This window comes from Eptesicus fuscus, chromosome 10, assembly GCF_027574615.1.
Source record: "Eptesicus fuscus isolate TK198812 chromosome 10, DD_ASM_mEF_20220401, whole genome shotgun sequence".
NCBI lineage: Eukaryota > Metazoa > Chordata > Mammalia > Chiroptera > Vespertilionidae > Eptesicus > Eptesicus fuscus.
Window position 1 is genome coordinate 85,632,413 of NC_072482.1, and position 24,016 is coordinate 85,656,428.

Genomic DNA, 24,016 nt, shown 5'->3' on the forward strand with positions numbered 1-24,016 from the left:
GCATATTAGCCTTTCATTATATAGGATATATAAGTACTACGCTCCATGAGTAAATTTTAAAAGACCACCACCTTTTTATACAATATTTTTATTATTCCTATGCCCAAATAATAATGTCTAAAACTGTTACCTGCAGTATACAAAAGGGTTACTTGCAGAAAATCCTATAAAATCATGGATTCTGGGATGACAGTGGGTATCCTGATTACTTCAGAAGTTTGAAAAAACTAGAAGGGGTCAAAGGGGGAAAAGGAGGACATATGTCATACTTTCAACAATAGGAATTAAAAGAAAAAACACAACCATTTCCCTGTGACATTTTATAGTCAATATATTTTTAATGAATTCTGTCTTTGCCTAGTAATAACTTACAAAATTATTCATAATCATTTAGTTAAGAGAATAGTAATTTCTGGTTTTACTTTGTAAAGGAAACACCTGCACCCTGTAACTCTGTTTGATAATAGCTTTATTCATAATTGCCAAAACTTGGAAGCCACCAAGATATCTCTCAGAAGGTGAATGGATAAATCAGCTGTGGTTCATCCAGGCAATCAAGTGTTATATAATCTTTAAAAAAATTAACTATCAAGCCCTGAAAATTTAGACATGGAAGAACCTTAAGTTTATGTTTACTAAGTGAAAGACACCGATCTGAAAGGGCTACGTACTATATGTTTTCAACTCTATGACATTCTGGACAAGGCAAAACTATGGAGACAGTCAAAAGATCAGTGGTTGTCAGGAGAGAGTTGGGGATGGATAGGCAGAGCACAGAGGATTTTTAGGGAAGTGAAATTATTCTGTATGATATTATAGTGCTGGACACAAGTCATTATACATTGGTCAAAACCCATAGCATGCAAAACAATGAGCGTGAGCTGTGATATAAACTATGGACTTTGGGTGATAGTGATAATGATGCGCCATGGAGGTCCATGGCAACGCAGGACCTCCCTGGTCTGTGATGTTGATAGTGGGGGGTTGGGAGGTTGTGCTGTGTTCCAGCGGTGCGTGTATGGGAAATCTTTGTACTTCATTCAAAAATCAGTTTTGCTTTGAACTTAAAACTGCTCTAAAAATTGAGTCTATTTAAAGAACATACACACAAAAGAAAAAAAAAAAAGGGAAAGAAGCACTTGTACCCTGTGATGCTCTTGATAACTGAAGCAGAACAGGACTCGACTCTCTGGGCCTCTCGTTGGTTTGCTAAAAAAATAAATAAATAAAAATGACAAAATAGAGGGAGAGAAAGAGCGAAGAAAAGAGTGTAATTTAAAAAGGTAAAACCTCTGCTGGCTCTTCCTCGTTTTTATAAAATTCAAACGAATTCTTTTTCATTTAGCATTAGTTATGTTCTAACGTCACAGTGTCTGTAAAGTTTTGAAAGAGAATGTTAAAGAACAAATAGTTATTAGTCTTTATGAACGTGATGTAGCTATAAACAAAAGAGAGCACATTTCGATTCTAAAAAAAAAATCACGTGTCGGTATTGCAAAAAAGATAAATGCAGTGAAAATAGGAAGCTGTAGAATAATGTGCATGGGGGGAAAGGAGGCTTGGACTTGCCTTTTAATTACAAATACGAAAACCAAAAAAAATCTTTTGAGATGAGATAGTTTATACTCCATGAGGATCATATGTGTTTTCCATGGGGTAATTTTTTACAAGTCCTTTTCAGAATAAAGGGGGCCCCGTGTATCCCAACTGTGGGGTACCATTTTCTCTTGATGGCTGGAAAGATCGTAGCTGCTGCTGTGTCCCAGGTTCGGAAAAGCCCTACGGAGTCTTTGCCTGGGGACTAGTAAGGAAGATCTGCTGGCCTCCCACTGACCACAGAGATCTTCGCAGGGGTAATCTAAAGAATGCAGTTTTAGGTCAATTAAAAATCAACATATATACCAAAAACCCTAACGCTGAACTTTTGTACTCGGGTGACACCTTTGCGTAAGGAGACCATAGTCATTAAGCACCGAACAGATAGGTTTTGGTGTGTCTTTTTTTTTTTTTTTTACTTCCTGCTCCTTCTTTATTGGCAATAGGAAGCGTCGGTTTTGGCCCAGGTTTATTGATTTATAACAAGGCTGTTGAGAAAGAAGCCTCGGCCAGATCGTTTTGATGAGGAAATAACAAGTGATAGACCCTTCTCAGCAATGGTGCTTCTTTCCAAAAAAGAGATGCACTAGATATTCACACAAGAACCAGCCTTTGTCTAACCTCTGACTTCGGAGATGCTGAATTACCATCCTTTAGACTATTTCATGGACACGTACTACATTTTCCTCTAGTTCTGGGGTTGTTCCATGGCTTGGGATTTTCGCTGTATGTGTTTGCTTGCTTTTTGCCCTGTACCCTCCTGCATTTGGTACCAGTACAGAAGTTTTCTAAAATAATGTCAGAATTTGATCACAAAGCAAGAGAACAATTAAATAGCATATGATCCAGTTCCCTGAGCTAGACCTAGAAAAACTGCCTTTTTCTTAGGAAAGGTACTTCTTAGAAACGGGACAACCTGTCCTCCACAAGTAGCAATTAACTAGAATTCTCATTTTAGTTTTTTAAACTGGCTTTATCAGGCATTCTGACTCTTTTTCTAAAGGGAGGCTGCTGCTAACCACGCTTCATTCAGTGGGGAGTTAATGCTCAGTGGCCCATCAAGGTTCATATAATAGCATTAAATAATGACATATATATGTATACACACACATACATATATATACACACACCCACACACACATACATATATATACATACGTATATATGTATGTATATGTGTGTGTATATACATACATATATATATATGTATCCTGCTCTCTGAAAAAATTCATATAGTCTAAAATTGTATGTGGGAGAATTCAGGACATCTGAACCTGAAGAAGACAAGCCCACGTATATATCCACTCAGTGGTTAAGAGGCAGCCTCCAGTACTTGGTAACAAACAAGTTGTCCACCCAGAGATAAGAGGAAGGAAAAGCTGGCCAACACTAGCTCCAGTGATGATGATAAGGCTCAGGAGATGTCACAGCTGAAGAGAGCAGGTGCTGGTGCAGTCAGAAGCTGCTTGTGAAGGAGAGGGAGTCGTGGTTCTCTCTGCTTCCAGTGGCAGGGAGGTCGGAGGGGAGCAGAGCCATCGTCTCTGCCCAGGTGGACTCTAGGGTCAGGAGGAGAGGAGTTGGGGACAGAGCTGGGCAGAGCTGAGGCGGAGGGGAAGCAAGGTCATGAGAGTTAAAGGATGGGAGTCAGGGAGGGAAAGGAGGTGCCGCCGGGTTCTTTCCTTGAGCCAGCTCACACGCCCCATGTGGTGTGTGCTGCTTGGGATCAGGCTCAGCCTGTCTCCTTGGACCCCAGCTAGGGCTGCCTTCTGTGCATGGAGCAGCAGGAGAGCTCCGAGGCTGCAGCTGACTGTCTTCAAGGTTTGCCAGCAGCAAAACGGTCAGGGCTCCCGAAGGGATGGAGTGGAAAGAATTAGAAAGGGAGGTTTCACAGCCTTGCTCTTCCTCTGCCCTATGTTGGGCCTCCGCTTCCTCATCTGTAAGATGGTGTAGTGATACCATGGGAGGATGGGACAAGGATCAAGTACCGTATTTTCTGGCGTATAAGACGACTGAGCGTATAAGACGACCCCCAACTTTTCCAGTTAAAATATAGAGTTTGGGATATACCCGCCCTATAAGATGACACCCGGCGTGTAAGACGACCCCCGACTTTTGAGAAGATTTTCCTGGGTTAAAAAGTCGTCTTATACGCCAGAAAATACGGTATGTGTTAAGTTTCTTCGAGTTCCCCTCACAGTGCCTGGTGGTAGGTGTCTGACAGTGAAACTACGTTCTCCTACGCAGCTCCTGTGGTTGCATTTGCAGAGCGGAGCATGTAGAATTCCACATGCTTTCTGAAGTGTGCAACTGCCACTCATCCAGAATTACTGAGAAGGGTGTGCACAATGCTTCCTGTATCTCAGGTCTCCAGGACCTCATTGCTTTTTGGCAGAGAGAGAGCACTGATGGTGGGGCCAGGGCAGTCCCTTAGCGGGCACTGAGGGGAGCCTGTGCCACAAGTCCGGGCACTGCTGGCTGAGCCGTGGACAGCAGGCTGGCGGGGAGCGACATGCCCAGAGGCCTAAACACTGAGCGGACAGTCTAGACACGTGCCTATAAACCAGGGGTTGCAGTACAGACTGCTGGTCTGTGGGCTGCCTGTGGCTCACAGATATGCATTTTATCCTTAGCTAGCATATTATTTTTTTCTAGACCCGTTGAAAACAAGCTGGTGTGTGTGTGTTTTTTTATAGCCTTTTTCAAAAATGGCTTTAGTCAGGGCCTTCATTTTTGCCAAATTCCCTGTCATTTCCAGTTGCCCTAGACCTGGTCATTCTATTTCTGTGTGGTCCTTGAGTTTTTCAGCCCCTCTTTCTAGCCCAAGTCAAAGCAGGGCACAAGCCAGAGAGCAGGCACTGGTTGCAGAACCAGGGATTGAATGTGTTCTATCCTTCTATCCTGGGGTTGCCGGGCCAAATGCAGGACTCTGTTAACTTTGTGTGTCAGATAAACAGAAATGCTTTTATTTTAGTACTAGAGGCCCGGTGCATGAAATTCTGAAATTCGTGCAGGGACGGTCCCTCAGCCTGGCCTGCACTCTCTTGCAATCCAGGACCCCTCGGGGGATGTCTGACTGCCAGTTGATTGGGCCTAAACCAGCAGTTGGACATCCCTTTCGCAATCTGGGACCACTGGCTCCTAACCACTCTGCCTGCCTGCCTGCCTGATTGCCCATAACCACTCACCTTCCTGCCTGATTGCCCCTAACCACTCGCCTGCCTGCCTGCCTGATCGCCCCTAATTGCCTCTGCCTTGGCCCCCGCCGCCACGGCTTAGTCCGGAATGACATCTGGAAGGTCGTTCAGCTGTCTGGTCTAATTAGCATATTATGCTTTTATTATTATAGATAAGTATGTCCCATGCAATCTTTTTATGTCCTAAATCTGGCACTCTATTTTATCATTTATAATTCATACCCTGCCACCATTTACCACTTATTGAGTGGTAAAGAACTCGATAAGTGGTAAATGTCATCACAACATTGGGAAAAAGAATCTTGGAAACAGAACACGTTGGCCACCTTGGAGAAAGAGAGAGAGAATTATTATATGTCAATGTTTGGATGAGATAGCTTGATCAAGGCACATCAGTGTTTTAATCTGATATGGGGTAAAGTTGGAAACTGTCGTGGCTGGGGGGTAATTTTCTCCCTATGATGACAGATAAGAAGGTAACTGGACTGAGGCCTTGCTCTGTGAAAAACTATGTCAAGTGGAGATCATTCCCGGGACTATCTTAAGTGGCATCTTGATGTCTTCAAGTGAGAGGGTGCTAAACACGTAATTCTGATAGACTCCAGGCCTGCGAATGCAGTGTCCCACCAAGCTCTACATTCTGTCACCTCTAGGTGAACTTGGCCTCTTGCCTCTCCTATCTTGTTTGTTGACTTCTCCCTGAATTGCCCTGCCCACTCTGAGTGTAGGTACATGTCCTCTTTCCTCTGGCTGCTCTCCCTTATCTCTCGAAGTCCTGTGACCTGGGGGGACAATGAGGAGGTGGCCTGGAGGAAAGCCAGGTATACTCCTTGGACGTCTTCTGCCAGACACGGGCATCATCAGATGTGATCTCCAGACCATGCTGTGAGGAAGATGTTATTCTTTTCTTTATATAGACTTTATTTTTTAGACCAGTTTCAGGATCAAAGCAAACTTGAGTGGGAAGTATAGAGAATTCCCATATATCCCTGTCCCCACACACCCCCACCCACCCCCACTATTAACGTCATGTACCACAGTGGTGTGCTTTTTAGCATCAATTATTGTTTTTTTAAAGATGAAAAAACTAAGGGTTTGAGAGGTCAGACCTGTGACCGGCCTGAGCACATGTGACAACTGTCCTCAGCACCAGGTCTCTCCCTGGCCCAGTATTCCTGCTGGTCCTCTCAGTCTTCATTTCCACAGGGAAACGTGGGTATACCATGGGAGAGCATCAGAGAAGTGGAGGCTAAACTATTGTCTGATAGTCACATATCCAGAAATTCTTTTCCAATGGAAAGTGAGGGTTAGGGTAAGCTTTGACTTGGTTCCCTCAATTTACTTTTTTTTTTTCCTTTCTCCATTTGCGAGTTCCACCAAAGATTTTTAAAAAGTTGGTACTAAAAGTGTTGATACTAAAAGTGTTCTGTATTGAGATTTTATTTGAAAGTCACAGAAGTTACTTTCATCTGACAATCAACGTTTGGTGAACACTACTCTCAGGCTTTTGAAATTAGTTGTTTTTTCCAAAGCATTAACTGTGAGTATAATTTTGAGAGCAAAGGCCATCAATTTCCACTTCAACAATCAGTGAGGTTGATTGACCTGCCACCCTAGACCTCCCTGAACCCAGACACAGCCCTTTATGTCCTTTAGAACAGCAGGAATGTGTCACTAGACTGAAGACCTTCTCTTTAGTGTCAAAAGACAAGCAGTTACATAAATGAACCAAAGATGGCCTTTGGCCTTAGACCTCTGGGTTGCTCATGTCGTCCCTGCAGGCTGAGACTTGTTAGCTCCAAATCTGGCTGGCATCAGATTCAAATTTTCACACATCCAGTTATTTTTAAAGTAGCCCAAACAAGCAGATCTTTAGCCCTGTAGCGCCTGCCTGTTTTTCATTCCCCGAGAAGCCATACCCAGCATTTGCTGGCCCTTGATAAGATAGGGCCTTGTGGTTATAGGACTTCAAGCTGCTACCGCCCTTTAGAGTCTTCTGACCCAGAGACTGTCCACCATACCTGCAAGTGACGTCACTTACACATGTCAGCCCCCTCTCTCTGGGAGTGTTCTTGCCTTTCCCCTTCAGGGTGATGGCTCCTCCCCTTAATCCTCTGGGCAGCCTCATGCTGGGAGGGACTTCTCCTCTCCTGCAGCCCTGTCCAAGCACCACCCAATGTAGCCTGTTGTATATGACTTACCCTCATGGGCATATCTCCCCCCACCTGCCCCGCCTAAATTGGTCCCCAAATCCATCAGGCAAAGCCCCTACACAAGCATACCTGGCACAGCCAAGCTTTTGAGAAAACCAATATGTAAACTTTCAGAACCAACGTTGCACCATCCTGTCTTACATCTGGAGAAGACCTTTTGTAGAAAAGGTCTTCATTCTTTCTCCCTCCACCTTTGGATACCAAATAGTTGCATATATTTATAAAAAGTGGTTATGTACTGTATAGTTTGTCTGATTTTGTATAGATGAGCCCCTCTTGTTTATCCTGTCTGTTAGTAGGAAAAAGTAGGGAGCTCTTTCGCATTTCAAAGATCAGAGACATGCTTGAGTTTTTGATAAAAATAATAATGCCTATTATTTATCAAGCACTTACAATGAAATGTGTAAGCACTTTACATGCATTATTTTATTTAATCATCATAGTAACCAATGAGCCTGGTATTTTTGATTATTTACATTCTATGGGAGCTGAAAGTGGACTCAGAGAGATTAATTGCCTCACTTAGGGTCAGTTGTTTGAGAGCTCAGATAAGAATCCAGTTTGTCAGCTGCCTACGCCTATGTCCTGCTCTTCTTCATTCCTCCTCAGTCAGTGACAGGATTTCTCTATCAGGACCCACGGGGAAGAAAGTAAACAGTCTCAGCAGCAAAGAGCCATGTTTCATGGAGTGGAGCTGAGATAATTCATCAACATTCAGACCGCAAACAGCATTGTTCGTCGTCCACAGCAGCTCGGCAGACCTAACGTGATTCCCCGTGTCTGCCTCCCAGCCTCCTCTCACTTTTTCCTCCTGGCCTTTTGTCTCATGGTTTCTCCTCATGCTTCCAGTTGCCCATGGCTCCTTTTATGGCTTTTTCTCTTGGTGTATTTCTAGTTATCTGCTTCTACATCACGTTGGCCTCTGGATTCTCTGTGAATATCTCCCAGTTACACTCCCATATGTAGGGTAGATGGTTAGATTGGTCCATGCATGGGAGGAAGCGTCACACCTGAATGCCTCACCTGCAGATCTCATGGCCAGCTCTCAGTCGTCTGCCTTTGGGTCAGGTACCAGGCCCTGCATCAGTCAGCTGGGGCCAGGGACCCAGATCACGCTGTATAAACTATGGAAATTTTGCGTAAGACCCGACAGGAAGGGGCTGTAAATGAGACTTGAACATGTAGCCACAAAAGTCAAAAGTTGTGTGAGTTTAAGTTGAAATTTATTTGTTTTTTTCAACTTTCATTTTAAAAATTTAAGTATAGTTGGTATACAATATTATATTACTTAATATTGGTTTCAGGTGTAAAATTGGTTCAACATTTTTATACCTTATAATGTAATCATCCCACTGTCTAGTAGTAATCATCTGTGTCCATGCAAACTTATCACAATATCATTAACTATATTCCCCTTCACCTTTTTCACCCATCCCTCTGACAACCATCTCTTTGGTCTCTGTTTCTGTTTTTAATTTATTTGTTCATTTGTGTGTGTTTTTAGATTCCACATATAAATGAAACTATACCGTATTTGTCTTTCTCTGGTTGACTTATTCCACTTAACATAATACCCTTTAAGTCCACTCATGTTGTAATAAATGGCAAGATTTTATTTTTTATTACTGTGTAATATCACATCATCTTTATCCATGGTCTATCAATGGACACTTAGGTTGTATCTTGGCTGTTGTAAATAGTGCTGCAATGAACATGAGGGTACATATATCTCTTCAAACTAGTGTTTTCATTTTCTTTGGACAAATACCCAGGAGTGGAATTGATGAGTCATGTGGTGACCTGTCTGGCAAAAATGGTGAGATTTTTAAAAAGATTTTTAATGTGTCTTTTGTGAATAACTTAAGATCATATGAGCAAAGCATCAGTAGGTAAAAATATTTGCTAAGTTTCGTTTCTAGCAACAAAAATGTAACTTCAGAAATCAACACATACCTAGAGATATTTAAGTATATTTTTATTTATTCCTGGCTTTGCATGTCCTTGATTAGGTCAGGTCATAGCATTGAAAACAAACTGTTAGGTACAACAGTAGAGCTATGCACAACATTTAATTAGTTTTCTTCTTGTTGTCATATATATAAACATTTATGAGTATGTAGGAAGAAGAGGTTAAGCTTCAATACATTGTCTATTAGATTATAAGCATGGTAGAATAATGGGCACTTCCCTTCTAGTACTTTAGCATCTTATTATTTATAGCATAGCTGACCCTCAATAAATGGCATTGCCTAATTACTCAGCCCTGATGCCAAATGAGAAGAAAATGCTAATCAAAGAATCATATAAGCAGAGAGTCAAAGGGAAGTAATGCTGTTTTTAAAATATATTTTATGCCTTAATTCTAGCTTCTCTCGGTAAAAATAATGGATTGCTATTATGAAATATTTTATCATTTTGCTTTATTTGTTTCCATTCATACCATTACTTTCACCAATGCAAATATAAATACTCAGGGGGAAAAATTGGCTTGCTTTCAATTTATCTTTTTTCATGAGGGTTTCAGTATTGCATTTGAAGTCCCAATCAGCATCAAGTGTAGGCCTGTTTTAATTCTTCTACTAGGGGTGTCAAGTTGTATAACCCTAATTAAATTGATGAAAGACTACAAAACAAAATGAAGGAGCCTGTGAAGAGGGGGGATTCATCCTATCCTTAGTTGGTCGTTGAATTCTAGAAGTGACCTTCTTGTCCTGTCAGCTCACAAGCACACTGAGTCTGGGGAGATTAAATGCCTGCGTCCCCATGGTCCCTAGCTGGTTAGCAGCTTAAAACTGTAAAATTAAAAGCTAGTAGCATTTTGATGTGTTCAGATATTTGTACAAGTCATAAACCTAAGTTACAAAGTTGTTGTTACATATATATGACTCTCTCTCTCTCTCTCTCTCTCTCTCTCTCTCTCTCTCTCTCTCTCACACACACACACACACACACACACACACACACACATACACATACACACGTGTGATGTCTTGTCTTGGCTTTCACATGGTAAACCATCTGCAGAGGTCACCAATCACTAGATTCCTGAAGAAACCGCTCTGATGCTCCATTCAGGGCATTTGACCACCTTATTTTCATTTTTGTTTCTAACTTTAACTCATAGAATCCCACGGGATGAGGAACCCATTTTGAGAAACATGTGACAGAAGCTTTGGAAATGTAGGAAGCTAAGCAATTAGTGTCAAATTTTCCCTTGAGGGAAAAGATAAGAAAAGTTAATATATACTTCAGAGGAAACTGAAGTAGCACATTGTGTAAATGATCATTTTTGATAGAGCAGCAGTCTTCTATGGGAGAGCTTTATGCTTTCTTGGAGTCATTAATAGTATATGGCGCTAGCTTCTGTTCAGTCCTGGAGCTGAAACAAATCATCATGATGGGTTTTTCTGTTCTTGGGTCACATGTATTCCAAAAGCTTTTGAATTTATAAAGTATTTTTGGAAATTTGCAGGAATGGGAAGTTTGCCAAATGTTACACATTTAATAGGAGAACCAAATCAAACTCAGATGTAATCTCAAGGTGTTTTTGTGGATTTCATATACCTCGCCTTTCCAGAGGCTCATTGATTTCTGATTCTGTGATGTGGTTTAACTGGTTTCAGCATAGATTTAAAACTCAGTAAACATGTGATTACCCACCATGTGCCAAGCAGTGTGCTAGGTGCAATCACACAGACCATGTTCACATAATCCTTACATATACACCCTGTGAGGGTTTATGATCCCACTTTTCCTAGTAAAAAGAGTCTCACAAAAACTGTGACTCATCCATGATTATGTGACTCAGCAGTGATGTTACTGGGATTATAAATCAGGTTATTTTACCCTTAAATCTATTATACTTCCCAATAAAATGAATTTATAAGGAGAAAATCTTAAAAACGCGGCTTTATATGCATTTTATTGATTGTTGGAAGATAAGTCTGGTACATCAAAGGAAGAGCCTGGTGCTGACTCATTAAAGGAAAGTGATGCATTGTGTTGGGTAACACCATGGGCTTTGGAGTCAGGCCGAACTGGATGAACCCTGGCGCCTCAGCTGTGGAAAAATGCCATGGCTTTGAGTAAAGTTGTTTACATTTAACTTCCAAGCCTCAGTTTCTTCATCTACCACATAATGTAACACAACACATTGCACAGGGTTAGAATGAGAATTGAATACAATATTGACTAGAGCATTTAGTACAGATAGTACAGATTTTTTTAATTAAATTTATTGCGGTAACATTGGGTAATAACATTATATACATTTTAGGTGTACAACATTACAATTCAATGTCTGCATGCTCACCACCCGAAGTCTAGTTTCCTTCCATTGGCATACACTGAACCCCTTTTACCCACCACATGCTCCCCCACCTCCCTTCCCTCTGGTAACCACCATTCTGTTGTCTGTGTATATGTGTTTGTTCATTTGGTACTTTTAGTTTTATATCCCACATATGAATGAAATCAGATGTTTTTTGTTTGCTTGTTTTTGTTTATTAGAGAGAAAGGAAGGGAGAGGGAGAGAGAGATAGAAACATCGATGAGAGAGAAACATCAATTAGCTGCCTCCTTCATGGCACACACCGGGGATCAAGCCCACAACGTGGGCATGTGCCCTGACTGGGAAATCGAATCAGCTACCTCTTGAGTGCATGGGTCAACCACTGAGCAACACCATCCAGGAGAAATCATATGGTTTTGTCCTTTTCTGTCTGACTTATTTCAGTTGGCCTAATACCCTCAAGAGATCCATCCAGGTTGTTGCAAATGACAGTATTTAATCTTTTATGGCTGGATGTTATTCCATTGTACATATTTACCACACCTTTATACAATCATTTGTCAATGGACACTTGGGTTGTTTTCATATCTTGGCTATTGTAAATAATGCTGCAATGAACAAAGGGATTACAAATTCTGGTAGTCATCATTAGTAGCAATTATTGTGAGATAGGAAGATAATGTACATATTGGTTAAAGAAAAATGTTAATTATCATTTTCAGGGACATCTGAAGACTTTCTTATTCATAAAATTGAATTGATTTTACTGAAGATATTTAGTCATAAATAGCCCTTATATAGTATTTATAACTTTGTGATGCTTTTTAAAGAAATTTTAAATATGAAGCCATATTATAACATTTTCAGAGTATGTCCATATTTTAATTATTGTTGCTAACAGATTGGGAGTAGTGACAGAATAAGTTCTATAAAGAGGGGAGTCCTCCTTTTGAAAAAAATGTATGTAAACATAATTATATATAAATTCTTTGAGTCAATAAAAAAATTTATACAACTATTATACAATAGTTATACAGCCATTTTTACAAGCTTTTAGAACAATTCTTCCCCTTGAAAATTATTCACTTTCTATTAGAGTTAATGTCTCGCACAGTAGATCAAAACTTTGTCTATCAGCCAGGAGAAATTAATTTGGTTTTCATTATATATATAGATGAATTAATTTTGTTAAAAATAATAACAGAAAAGATTTATGCAACTAGTGGTGACAGAGAGGTTTGGACTTGAAAACATTCCTGGTACAAGGAGTCTAGATTGGGAATACACAGGGTCAGTCTTCTGTTACATAGGTATACACATATATGTTTACTATTAAATATTTATTATATTAAAATAAGCTGAAGTTTTCCAAAATCAAGATATAACCATAGAGCTTTATTTTTTTCATTTCTTGCAGATATTTAAAAATACATCTGTATAGATTTGGTCAAGATAAATCAAAGTGTTCAAATGATAACCTTGAATATTTGTCTTGAATGTTTGTACTATACCTTGAGATTGAAAGTACAGAGAATCTTGTACAAAAGTATGAATTTTAAATATAGAGTCTTTTCAGATTTAATCTGTCATGAGAATGAAATAGATAAATGGAAGAATGGTTTATCCTTTTACTGATAAGCTAAATTTCTCTTGCTGGAAACTGTCTTTTGAAAATGATGTATATTTTAAGTAGAATAAAATGAATTCAAAAAAATAAAAATCTCCATTTGTAAACATAAAGGTGATATATATATATATATATATATATATATATATATATATATTCATTCTAACTTATATCATTGTCACAGTTTTAATTAATCATCTTTTAAACTAAGCAGTGAGTTTTAATATTTTAACCTTTAGGCCTTTAACATATGATCTACTCTGTAGCAAAAACATCTCAAATTATAACCCCATTTTCATTTCTTTTCTCAGATGATGAAACATGCTTGGTATAACTATAAAGAGTATGCCTGGGGATTAAATGAACTGAAACCTGTATCAAAAGAAGGCCATTCGAGCAGTTTGTTTGGTGAGTAGAATATACTTTGTGTCACTTGTCACAATTCAGTGACAGTAACTTCTCCTAATTGGCTGAACTTGTGGGTGGTGGAGATGTTTGTGTGATCCTTCCGACCACGTTGCTAGGAAACCTGCACACCTGATGGAGTTATCTGCAAGGACCATCCTTCAGACAGAGCACCCGTGCGTAGTAGAACCACCTGCATACCTTAGAAACCACTGAAACCTTCCGGAGGTTCTTCTCTAATGGGTATGGGCGCAGCATCATGATTTCTAGATCCCCAGGTGAAACCCCGCAGAGGAGCAGTTGGTCTGCTTCATTAGCTACGAGGTAGAAGGGTGGGAGGGAGAGGAGAGAAGGGCTTCAAAGAGGGAGTCAAATTCCATTTTAGAGTAACGGTTTCTTAGAGCTATCGCTCAACAGTTTTAGAGCTCATTCTGCGTAAACACTTTTACACAGGTGTACTTTGATATAATCACATTAAAATGGACGCATTGCTCCTATTTCTTAGGTCAACTATTTTCTCGCTAGAGAATGCAATGAAAAAATGAAATTTCTAAGAGATTCATTTTCTACAGCTCAGAAGTAACTAAAGAGTAGCGTTTCCATCCATAGCCTGTGATAATTGACTTGTGTGCGGTTTTTTTATTTTTCCTTCACTGAAAGAATTTTAGACTGTGTTCATTATTACTGTTTATTAATAAATTCAGTATTACCCTCTCCCTTTCCAAGGTCTGGTCAATTTTCATGTATGTCTCTGTCAAAATTAATTGATTGAATAAAAATTTTTTTCTGATATTTTCAGGCAGTATCAAAGGAGCAACAATAGTAGATGCCCTGGACACACTGTTTATTATGGGGATGAAAAATGAATTTGAAGAGGCAAAATCATGGGTTGAAGAAAATCTGGATTTTAATGTGGTAAGTTAAACAGAAGTTGCCAATTCAGTTCTTAAATCTCAGTTAAGAGGGATAAATTCTGGCATTGGGAAGATTATCGTGTTGTACCCTAGCGGAAACAAATAATGCAACTTCTAAGCAGTATCGTACTATATTCTTAACTTGTCTTCCCTTACTGCACAAATATGTGTCTTCGTTCGTTTTTTGTTTTGGGGAGGCAATTTAAGAGAAAATTGAAATTAATATTTGTCGAAGATACAGAGGCAGTAAAGCACTGAACAGACTGTCAAATTACAGCAGGAAGGCTGGGGAGTGCTGGGGAGGGAGGGAAATGGATCAACCAAAGGACTTGTATGTATGCATATAAGCACAACCAATGGACACAAGACACTGGGGGGGTGGGATGAGGGCATGCGATAGGGGTTAGGGGAGTCAGGGGGAAGGTCAATGGGGGGAAAAAAGGAGATATATGTACTAATATATGTAATACTTTAAACAATAAAAAATATTTTTTAAAAAGGAAATTAATATTTATCAAGACCTACATGTGCCAAGTATTCTTATTCAAGTCCTACATCTACCCTGTGAGTTAGGAATTGTTTTCACACCTTTGCAGATTAGACATCTGAGCCCCAGAGCTTTCACCAGACCACACAGCCAACTAACCACATCACAGCTGTGAGTCAACACAGCTGTGTGATCTAACGCTCATACTTTGGCACTTTGTATGTTTAACATTTGTTAAGGGGAGCACAGGGTGCCAGATTGGGAGCTGTAGTTTAACAAAAGACCACAAGAGAAATTGAAATAGAGAAGTTTATTACTCGCACATCCTGATGAAGTACAAGGCTTGCCCGCAGGGGCCACACAGCACCATCAAAGCCAAGTACAGACAGACTGCAAGACAGGAACCCCGTACATGCCTTTATTAGGCTGGGTAGAGTGCTTAGGAGTTCCCAAGCTAAGGCCAGATTGGTCCATTCAAACCAAAAATAGCGGGGTTTTGATAAGTTCTCCTGGTGTTTTTTCTAAGGGGTACACTAGGGGAAGGTCCTGGGAGGCTGGGGAATCTTATCACAAGGGCTGTCTGGGGAGTCATATTAGGAACTTGCATTTGCTTGTAACTCCCCAGCTGTTATCTAGGGCATGCACTTGTGTGAGGGGCTGAGAGAGGCTGAGTTCAGGGGAAGGCACCCACAGGTGACTGCACAAAATGGCTGCAGAGCAGTAATTCCATGAAGTAGCTTAGCTAAACTCTTGGCATATCCAGCAGCGCTGCACCCACTTTCTTGTAAATAAGGCTTTGAAATTTGTTGACTGGATAACCTCAACTATAAAATTGTGTCAATATATATTTTAAATATTTTTTAAGAATTTGCATATGTGCTATTCTTTTAAAAAATATATATTTTATTGATTTTTTACAGAGAGGAAGGGAGAGTGATAGAATTAGGAACATCAATCAGCTGCCTCCTGCACACTCCCTACTGGGGATGTGCCCGCAACCAAGGTACATGCCCTTAACCGGAATCGAATCTGGGACCCTTGAGTCCGCAGGCCAAAGCTCTATCCACTGAGCCAAACCGGTTAGAGCTGTACTATTATTCTTAACAAAACCCATGTACACTGAGGGAAAAGGTTCAGAATTAAGAATGGGGGACACTTCTGCTCCCTGAGAACTTTGACTTGGAAGGAGCAAGGGTTTTCCAAGTAGGCTTTGTAGTCAGGTCAGGTGTTTGTGGAGCTGCTTAGATCTGAGACTACTTCTTAAAGAGTACAGAGACATACCAGGTGACTCCTAGGCTATCTCATTTAGTCTTTGTGAGAACCATACAGGGAAATGACGTTTTCCCTATTTTTATAGATGGAGAGGTGCTTGCTTAATCTGCCCCAATCATGCAGCAAGAGCTGTGGTTTGAACAAGGTCTGCCTAATTCAGTGACCCTGTTTCTATTGGAGAGGAAATGCCAAGTGTTGAGAAATACATAAGACTGACAGAATCTGAGTCCTCCAAGGTTAGGTATGTAATCGTAGTAGCACAGTGCTCATTAAGTGCATTGTTCCATAGGTATCCAGTGAATATTAATTAAATGAATGAGAAGCCAAGCTATGTTGTCCTACTTCCTGACAGACTCCTCTGGAAGACGACTTATCAGGATGCAAGGGTGGCTGTCGTTTTTAATATGCTTGAAATGATCTGGGGTTCAAGTGCAGTTGATCTACTTGTTTTTACTTAACCTACTTCCATAATGGACTTGTGGTGGCTCCTGTTACAGGAAGATCATTAACATGATCAATAATTTTGGATTTGGGCATTTCTAAATCCAGTACTGAGCTTCCTGTTCTATACGGTCACTTTCAAGAAGTATTGATTACCTAGGTCCTTACATGAGAAATATTGAAAATCGTCTTCAGTAATGAATTTTATAGACTAGACATTTTCTACAGCTAACCATGTCTTATGTAAACTCTTAGAAAAAGCCAAAGTGACATTAACATTATCCTAAAGAAGCTTTGTTCTGCATTGAGGTAAAGTAATATCTCGGTGTGAGAGACCAGGTGTTGAGAATGACAACGGAAAGATGATTAGCTTGCTCCAGACACTAACTGGCAACACGCTGAGATAGTGATCTTCGGCACACACCTGGATTGTACTTTTGATTGTAATGAACACCATATGTTTTAGATAACAGAGATACTTGTGGCAAAAGTGATTTTATTTTTTAAAGTTCCAAACTGTTCTCTTATCTAGTCTGAATGCCACCCTGCTTTACAGGGAAATAAGTTGTAGGGCTTGCTATCCGAAGAATGTAAATTGACCTCAAGAAGTGATTTTGGAGTTTCTCAGATGCCTGTTGAGTACTTGGCTTGGGTCCAGAGCTCCAGGCCATACAGCCTGAAAGAAGTGAGTTTTGCCTCAGTATGGCTCTGTGGGTACTCTGTCTAGAGCAGCGTTACATCCCAGTGGGGAGGGGGGCACATAACTAAGTTTACTGTCCTGTTGAGTGGGGTTTTTCAGTATTTTCCATCTGAGTGCTCATCAGTGCTTGCTTAGAGGGATGGTTTGGCTTTAAGAGGATATTGAGCAGTTCTCTGACAGTTATTAGTGATGGATTGGACTGCTACTTGAGGCTCTTCTGGACCTACCTGGTAAAACCAACCTATTAACATAGAAAAGATGGTAATTTGTCAGTCTTTGTGAACAAACACTCTGTTCATTTTAAAGGGTTTATCGGGTTACTTAAATATGAAATTAAAAGCCGCTAGGACATATGTTTCACTAAGTTACACTGTTCAATATTGCAATCTAATCTGTTAAAGGAGTTTTATACATATTCTTAATCCTGAAATGTACCATTTAAAAATAAAGGTGTATACTAAGCATACACTTTGAAGTACCATCCTATCTAATAAAAGAGTAATATGCAAATTGACCATCATTCCAACACACAAGATGGCTGCCCCCATGTGGACACAAGATGGCCGCCACAAGATGGCCAGCAGAGGAGGGAAGTTGGGAGGGAACAGGCCTGCAAGGGAAGGCAGTTGTGGGTGATCAGGCCAGCAGGGGAGGGCAGTTGGGAGGGACCAGGCCTACAAGGGAGGGCAGTTGGGGGTGATCAAGCCTGCAGGGGAGGCAGTTAGGGTTGACCAGGCTGGCAGAGGAGGGAAGTTGGGGGCAACCAGGAATGCAGGGAAGGGCAGTTGGGGGGGACCTAGGCCTGCAGGGGAGAGCATTTGGGGGTGACCAGGCCTGCAGAGGAGGGCAGTTAGGGGTGACCAGGCCTGCAGAGGAGGGCAGTTAGGGGTGACCAGGCCTGCAGGGGAGGGCAGTTAGGGTCAATAAGGCTGGCAGCAGAGAAGTTAGGCATCAATCAGGATGGCAGGGGAGTGGTTAGGGGTGATCAGGCTGGCAGGCAGAAGCAGTTAGGGGCAATCAGGCAGGCAGGCAGGTGAGCAGTTGGGAGCCAGCAGTCCTGGATTGTAAGAGGAATGTCTGACTGGATTGGGCCTAAACAGGCAGTTGGACATCCCTTGAGGGGTCCCAGATTGGAGAGGGTGCAGGTTGGGCTGAGGGACACACACCCCCGTGCACAAATTTCGTGCACTGGGCCTCTAGTATATAAATAAAGGTGTATACTAAGCCTAAACATAGGCAAGGCTTATAGGCAGTTACCTGTCTTTAATTAGTGGCTTTGAAGAGTCTCATGTTGTTTCTACCATGTTTTTCAGTAAGGTAAAGCATAATTATAATACACGTTAGTAGTGGAAAATTATTATTAAACACAGTTGCTGCATTGGATTGTAGTGGGACATTATTGCACAGAGTTAATATTGGATGGTAGTCGAGCAGTTGTTATTAAACGTAGTTATTGCATTGGTTTGTAGTCAGGCAGCCCTGCTCGCATCTTACATATGGGAACAGGCTACGAAACCCAGGCTTATAGTTCATTGAGTAGAAAGCTGACAGGGAGTTTGGAAGAATAGCTAGCAAATGAGTACTCTCTGAGAATTATTCCCCTTTAAAAAGAGAGAGAGAGAGATAATTATCTTTGAAAAACGTCTCTCAGAATTAGTATTGAACACTAAAAGTAGAATTAACATATTTTTGAAAATAAAAGTTCTTTTTCAATTTAATGTAATCAATTGGATGTCAAGCTGTGTGGAATCATGGGATAATAACTACAGAGAATTCTGGTACAAGTTTGATTCTAGATAATTATAAGGCTTGAAAGTGCAAAGCAGCAATATATCTGTCCTATAGGGAAACTTTTGCCTCGATAGTTCCTCAAACAAAAGGAAACTGGCTGGATTGTTCTCAAGCCTAAATGTGTTAGTGTAATGGTCAAACCAGTTACATCATTTATTGAGATCTATTAAAATAGATCATTTTATAGAGAAATTGGTTATAAAAAGCACAACCTAATGAATTTCTCTGAGTTGTTTAAAAGCCACCTTGTCTAGCGGGAGGAAGTTGGTCTTTCCTGCACTTGTTTTGAAATAGTCACTTTCCCTCTTGCCCAGCTCAGGTTCTTCATGCCCAGGAGCTCATGGTCAGTTGATTTGCAGAAAGCCTTTCCCAGTAGAGAAATGTGGCATAATGTTAAGGACTGGGGGAGGGAGGTACGCAAAAATGATGTATTGACTTAAATTCTTTTTTCATTTTAGAAAGCTTTGTCGGTTTCATAGATGTAGAGTAAATCAAAGGACAGAAATAATAGGGAAAGGGATAAACACTTAAGTGGAAATGATCAATCTAAGACACCCAAGACAATTTGAGAGATTAGTACTGAGGCCTCTTTTTATTGTGGTTTCTAAGACTCAACTCTTGTTTTTAGGTGTAAACTGAGTTATGCCATTTATTTTATTAAATTTCTATATCAATCTGGTTAAGTGTGCTCTTTGATTCAAAGGCTGTTGGTAGAGGAAAGTCAAAATGAAAGAGCAGGGACTCTCATCCTGATTTTTTGTGTGACTAAGTCTTTAGCCAAAAATGTCCACCTTCCCCTTGCTCATTAGCTGTGATATTAGCAATTTAAACAGAAGACAGGATCCACATGTCAAGCTGAAACTCACATATGATGTGTGCTAAAGGCCATGGAATACATAGGACAGATTCCCGGAAAGCAGACACGGATGAAGGAGATGGCAAAGTTCACCTTCCTTGTTAGGATAAGTCACACAAGATTTTCGTGTCACAGGCTGGTTAGGGTTTGCCCTCCTTTCGCATTCTGTCCTTTCTCTGCCCCGGCTCCTCTTCTGTCATTAGGGTGAGTGGCTGGAAAAAAATTTAGAACACCTTAAAAGACACTGCCTGAATATTAACAGGAGGTACGTATTTATTTAAATTTAATAAGATTATTTTAATGGAAAATGGAATTAGAAGCTTATAAAAATGGCCTAAAAACTTCAGATTGTAGAAATTTATTTTTGGAAATCCAGATGTCATATAAATGATATCAAGCCCAAAAGGAAGTTTGGTCAGAATTCTATATTTCAAAAAAGGGTGTGTTTTTTTAGCCATTGAGAAATATGACTCCCCTGAGGGTCAGAGATGTATCAGTTTGCATTCTAGAATTTAGAATGTTATGATTTCGGAGTTTCTGATTTTTCCAGCAATCTCTGTGGAAGGTCATTTAGGCTGCGCTGCTGTACAGTCATAATGACAGCAGCTCACTATTGAGTGCTTGACCTGTGCCAAGCATTGCGCACAGTGCCTCACACTCACAGACTCGTGGTGCCTTGTAAAGAGCGCTGTGTTCCTTGTGCAAATGAGAAAACCAAGGCTCAGAGAGAAGTTACTTGCCTAGGATCTCACATTTCAGCTAGCTTCCAAACCAGTCTTCAGTCCCAGGTCTTTCTGAGGCTAAGGTAGTATGTCTATCGTCTGCTCAACAATATGGGCAACCAATTTGTTGCAGTGGGCGAATCGTTATCTTCTTGGTCCTTTTCACCTGAGGATCTGTAAAGAGTGACGTGTCAAAATTTCAGTCTTCTAACCTAAAACGTAGGGTAGCCAGAAAGTGGAAATTAAGGTTTCTAAATAATTTATATTTCACTTTGAGAAAAAAGAAAGGAGAAAAAAAATATATGTTGGGAATTCAAATGTAATTCAGGTTTTCAAAAGGAGGAAGATATGATGACTGTTGAGTGCCACAAATGGTGATGTGACCTTCCTGAGCCAGATTTGTAAAGACAAGGACAGAGCAATCACTGGGAAGGGCATGGATTCACTCGCAGCCAGATTTGCTTCTTACACAGGCTCACTAGACTGTTAGATCCATGAAATTCAAAAGACAAAGCCATTGACTTTGATTGAGCATGGCACTTTGCAAGGGTACTTCGATATCTTACATGTAGAGCAGGATAAATAGAGTTCTAGAATACATGGCTGGACCAATAACTAGTTGAACAACTGTAACCAATAGGTGATTGATACGTAGTTTAAGATATATATCTGGTCATGTTTGAAATGGCTCAGTCCTATACCTTGCAATAATTCTTATCAGATGTCGCTATAAAGGTCCTAATTATCTAAAATTTTTATAGGAGGAAGAGAGAAGACATGTCTAATGAACCAATAACCAGAGTAAGAATATAGAAATCACCTTAACAAGCTTCAATAAGCAGAAATATGGAGGACTGTTCTCAGGTTTAAAACTGAAGAACACAATTACAAATTGAGAGTGATACAATATGAGGGTTTAGAGTCATTAGATTTTATTATTAGACATCAGCAGCCCAACATCCCCCGAGGGGTCCCAGATTACGAGAGGGCGCAGGCCAGGCCAAGGGACCCCACTGGTGCACAAATCCATGCACCGGGCCTCTAATATGCATATAAGATCTTTGGTTATACTCTTCCCGTCCTCCCCCTTCCCCACTTCCCTCTGAGATTCATTAGTCTGTTCCATGTTTCCATGCCTATGCATTGAGCGTCTGCCCTCTGGTGGTCAGTGCGTGTCATAGCTGCCAGTCAAACAGTCGCTTAGGCTTTTATATATATAGATTGTGACCCTTAGACATACAAAATGCAGCTGTGTGATCCAAAACAAATGAATGGATTCCCTTTTTCTTATCAATAATTTTGTGGAATACTAAAACTTTTACGAATATTTACATAAACTCACTCAGAGTCATACATCATGGATAAATTGCACCTATACAGGGTGCTTTTGATCAAATTATATTAGACATATGTTACAAATTATGAAATACAGCTAAACAACTCATCACATATTGTTTTATGATATTTTTGCTTAACTCTGGCCCAATAATTCTTCCTCCTGAGTAGTTTTCATAATCTTTTTGCAGGAAATTTTTTGGAAAAAAAATTTTAACTTAAACAGTTACTTAGTTTTAATTGTTAGATCCTTATACCTTTTTAGAGATCATTTGGGAATTAAATGAAAATATATCTCCTTTTTTCCTCTGGAACTGTTTCTTCCCACTATAATTCAGACTCCATGAGTTTGAGGGCCTGTCAGTCTTCATTGCCACATTCTTAAAACATAGAAGTTGGTTAATAAGTGTGAAAGGAAATAAAATCTCAGATGATTTTGACTAAGTTTATCTGCCAAATATTTACTCCCTATATTATAATTTGCTCTTCTCCCCCGTGATTATTGTAAATGGTTTGATGTTAGGCAGAAGTGAACAAATACTGAGTAGGCCAAGAGAATATATAAAGAAGCTAACTAAAGCTTAAAGTGTATCATGTATCAACTGTAGGTTAGTTTTATTAAATTATCTAGTAACAGAATGTAAGACAAATCCATTCAGTAGTCAGATATCATAAAATAATGCAAGTATTGGCAATAATGACTGTTGCCACAATGATATGACTATTAATAAAGAGACTTGGTGCATTATCATGTTAGGTGATATTGGTAGCAGAGCCCTGGACCAAGAATTTAGGACTCGAGTTCAAATCCTGATTCAACTACTTATTAGTTGTCTGACCTGAGAGTCAGAGTAACCATTATAAATCTCAGTATCTCCATTTGTAAAATGTACATAAAGATAGCAGTTATTTCAGAGGGCTGGTGTAAGACTTAAAAGATATAGCCCATGTAAAGAGATTAGCACAGAATCTGGCATAGTGTAAATAATAATAATAATAACAAGCTATTATTGATATAAACAAGAGCAGTTTCAGCAGCATACATCATACATATGATTATCAGCTCCTTCATGCAAAGATGAAATTTCTTCTCAGAGGCTGACCCTTCCAGGCTGCAGGCAGACAGTTGGGAAGCAGCACTAGACCCAGGTCCCCCAGTTTAAAATCGGATTTGCATTCTCGATGTGCTACTTTAACATGATGCGAGAAGGATACTAGCATAATGGTGAATTGCCAGCCAAAGTGTGAGTCCAAATGGCCTTGCAGGAAGAAAAAGCAAATGAATAAAAGAGAACACAGAATAGAACAACAGAATGCCCTGGCCCTAGTGCATCTGCACAAATAGAGAACACTGAGCATTGTGAATGCTGTTGAATAGAGGGAGGAAATAATATATCACAAATCCTATACAATAAAAGGCTAATATGCAAATCAACCAAACGGTGGAACAACCGGTCGCTGTGATGTGCACTGACCACCAGGGGGCAGACGCTCAACACAGGAGTTGCCCCATGGTGGTCAGTGCGCTCCCATAGGGGGAGCACTGCTCATCCAGAAGCCGGGCTCGCGGCTGGTGAACACAGATGCGGTAGCGGGCAGTCAGACATCCCCTGAAGGCTCCTGGACTGCAAGAAGGCGCAGGCCAGGCTAAGTGCACAAATTTTGTGCACCGGGCCTCTAGTATTTTTATAATTGAGATTTTGAGTCAAAATTATTCTATCTATGTATTTTGAGAGGATTTTCCCTTATTATATATAAACTAAAGTCTCGGTGCATGAATTTGTGCATGGGTTGGGTCCCTCAGGCTGGTCGGTAATCGAGGCCTATTGGGAGCCAGCTGGCCTGGGGGAGGGACCCTGGGAGATTAGCCGGCCAGCTGGGGAGGGGGGCGGGGGGACCACAGAAGGTTGGCTGGCTGTTAGGGGGGTTGATGGGGGAAGGCCGCAGGAGGTTGTCTGACTGGGGGGAGGGGCCATAGGAGGTTGGCTGTGAGAGTGCACTGACCACCAGGGGAAGCTCCTGTGTTGAGCATCTGCCCCCTGGTGGTCAGGTGTGTCATAGCCGCTGGTGGACCGGTCGTTCTGGTCATTTGGTCATAACGGTCGCTTAGGCTTTTTTTTTTTTTTAATTTCTTTATTGATTAAGGTGTCACATATTTGTCCTCATCCCCCC

The 24,016-nt window shown here is 40.5% G+C and overlaps 1 protein-coding gene across 3 annotated transcripts in view; it reads left to right on the plus strand.

Moving 5' to 3' along the window:
- The window catches only part of MAN1A1 (mannosidase alpha class 1A member 1), a 153,588-nt gene that overhangs the window by 37,420 nt on the left and 92,152 nt on the right, over positions 1–24,016 (plus strand). For all 3 annotated transcript variants that reach the window (XM_054722268.1, XM_054722267.1, XM_008140627.3), the window contains 2 exons: positions 13,233–13,329; positions 14,126–14,241. In XM_054722268.1, the coding sequence (XP_054578243.1) occupies positions 13,233–13,329; positions 14,126–14,241 (213 nt within the window). The remainder of the gene's footprint in view (positions 1–13,232; positions 13,330–14,125; positions 14,242–24,016) is intronic.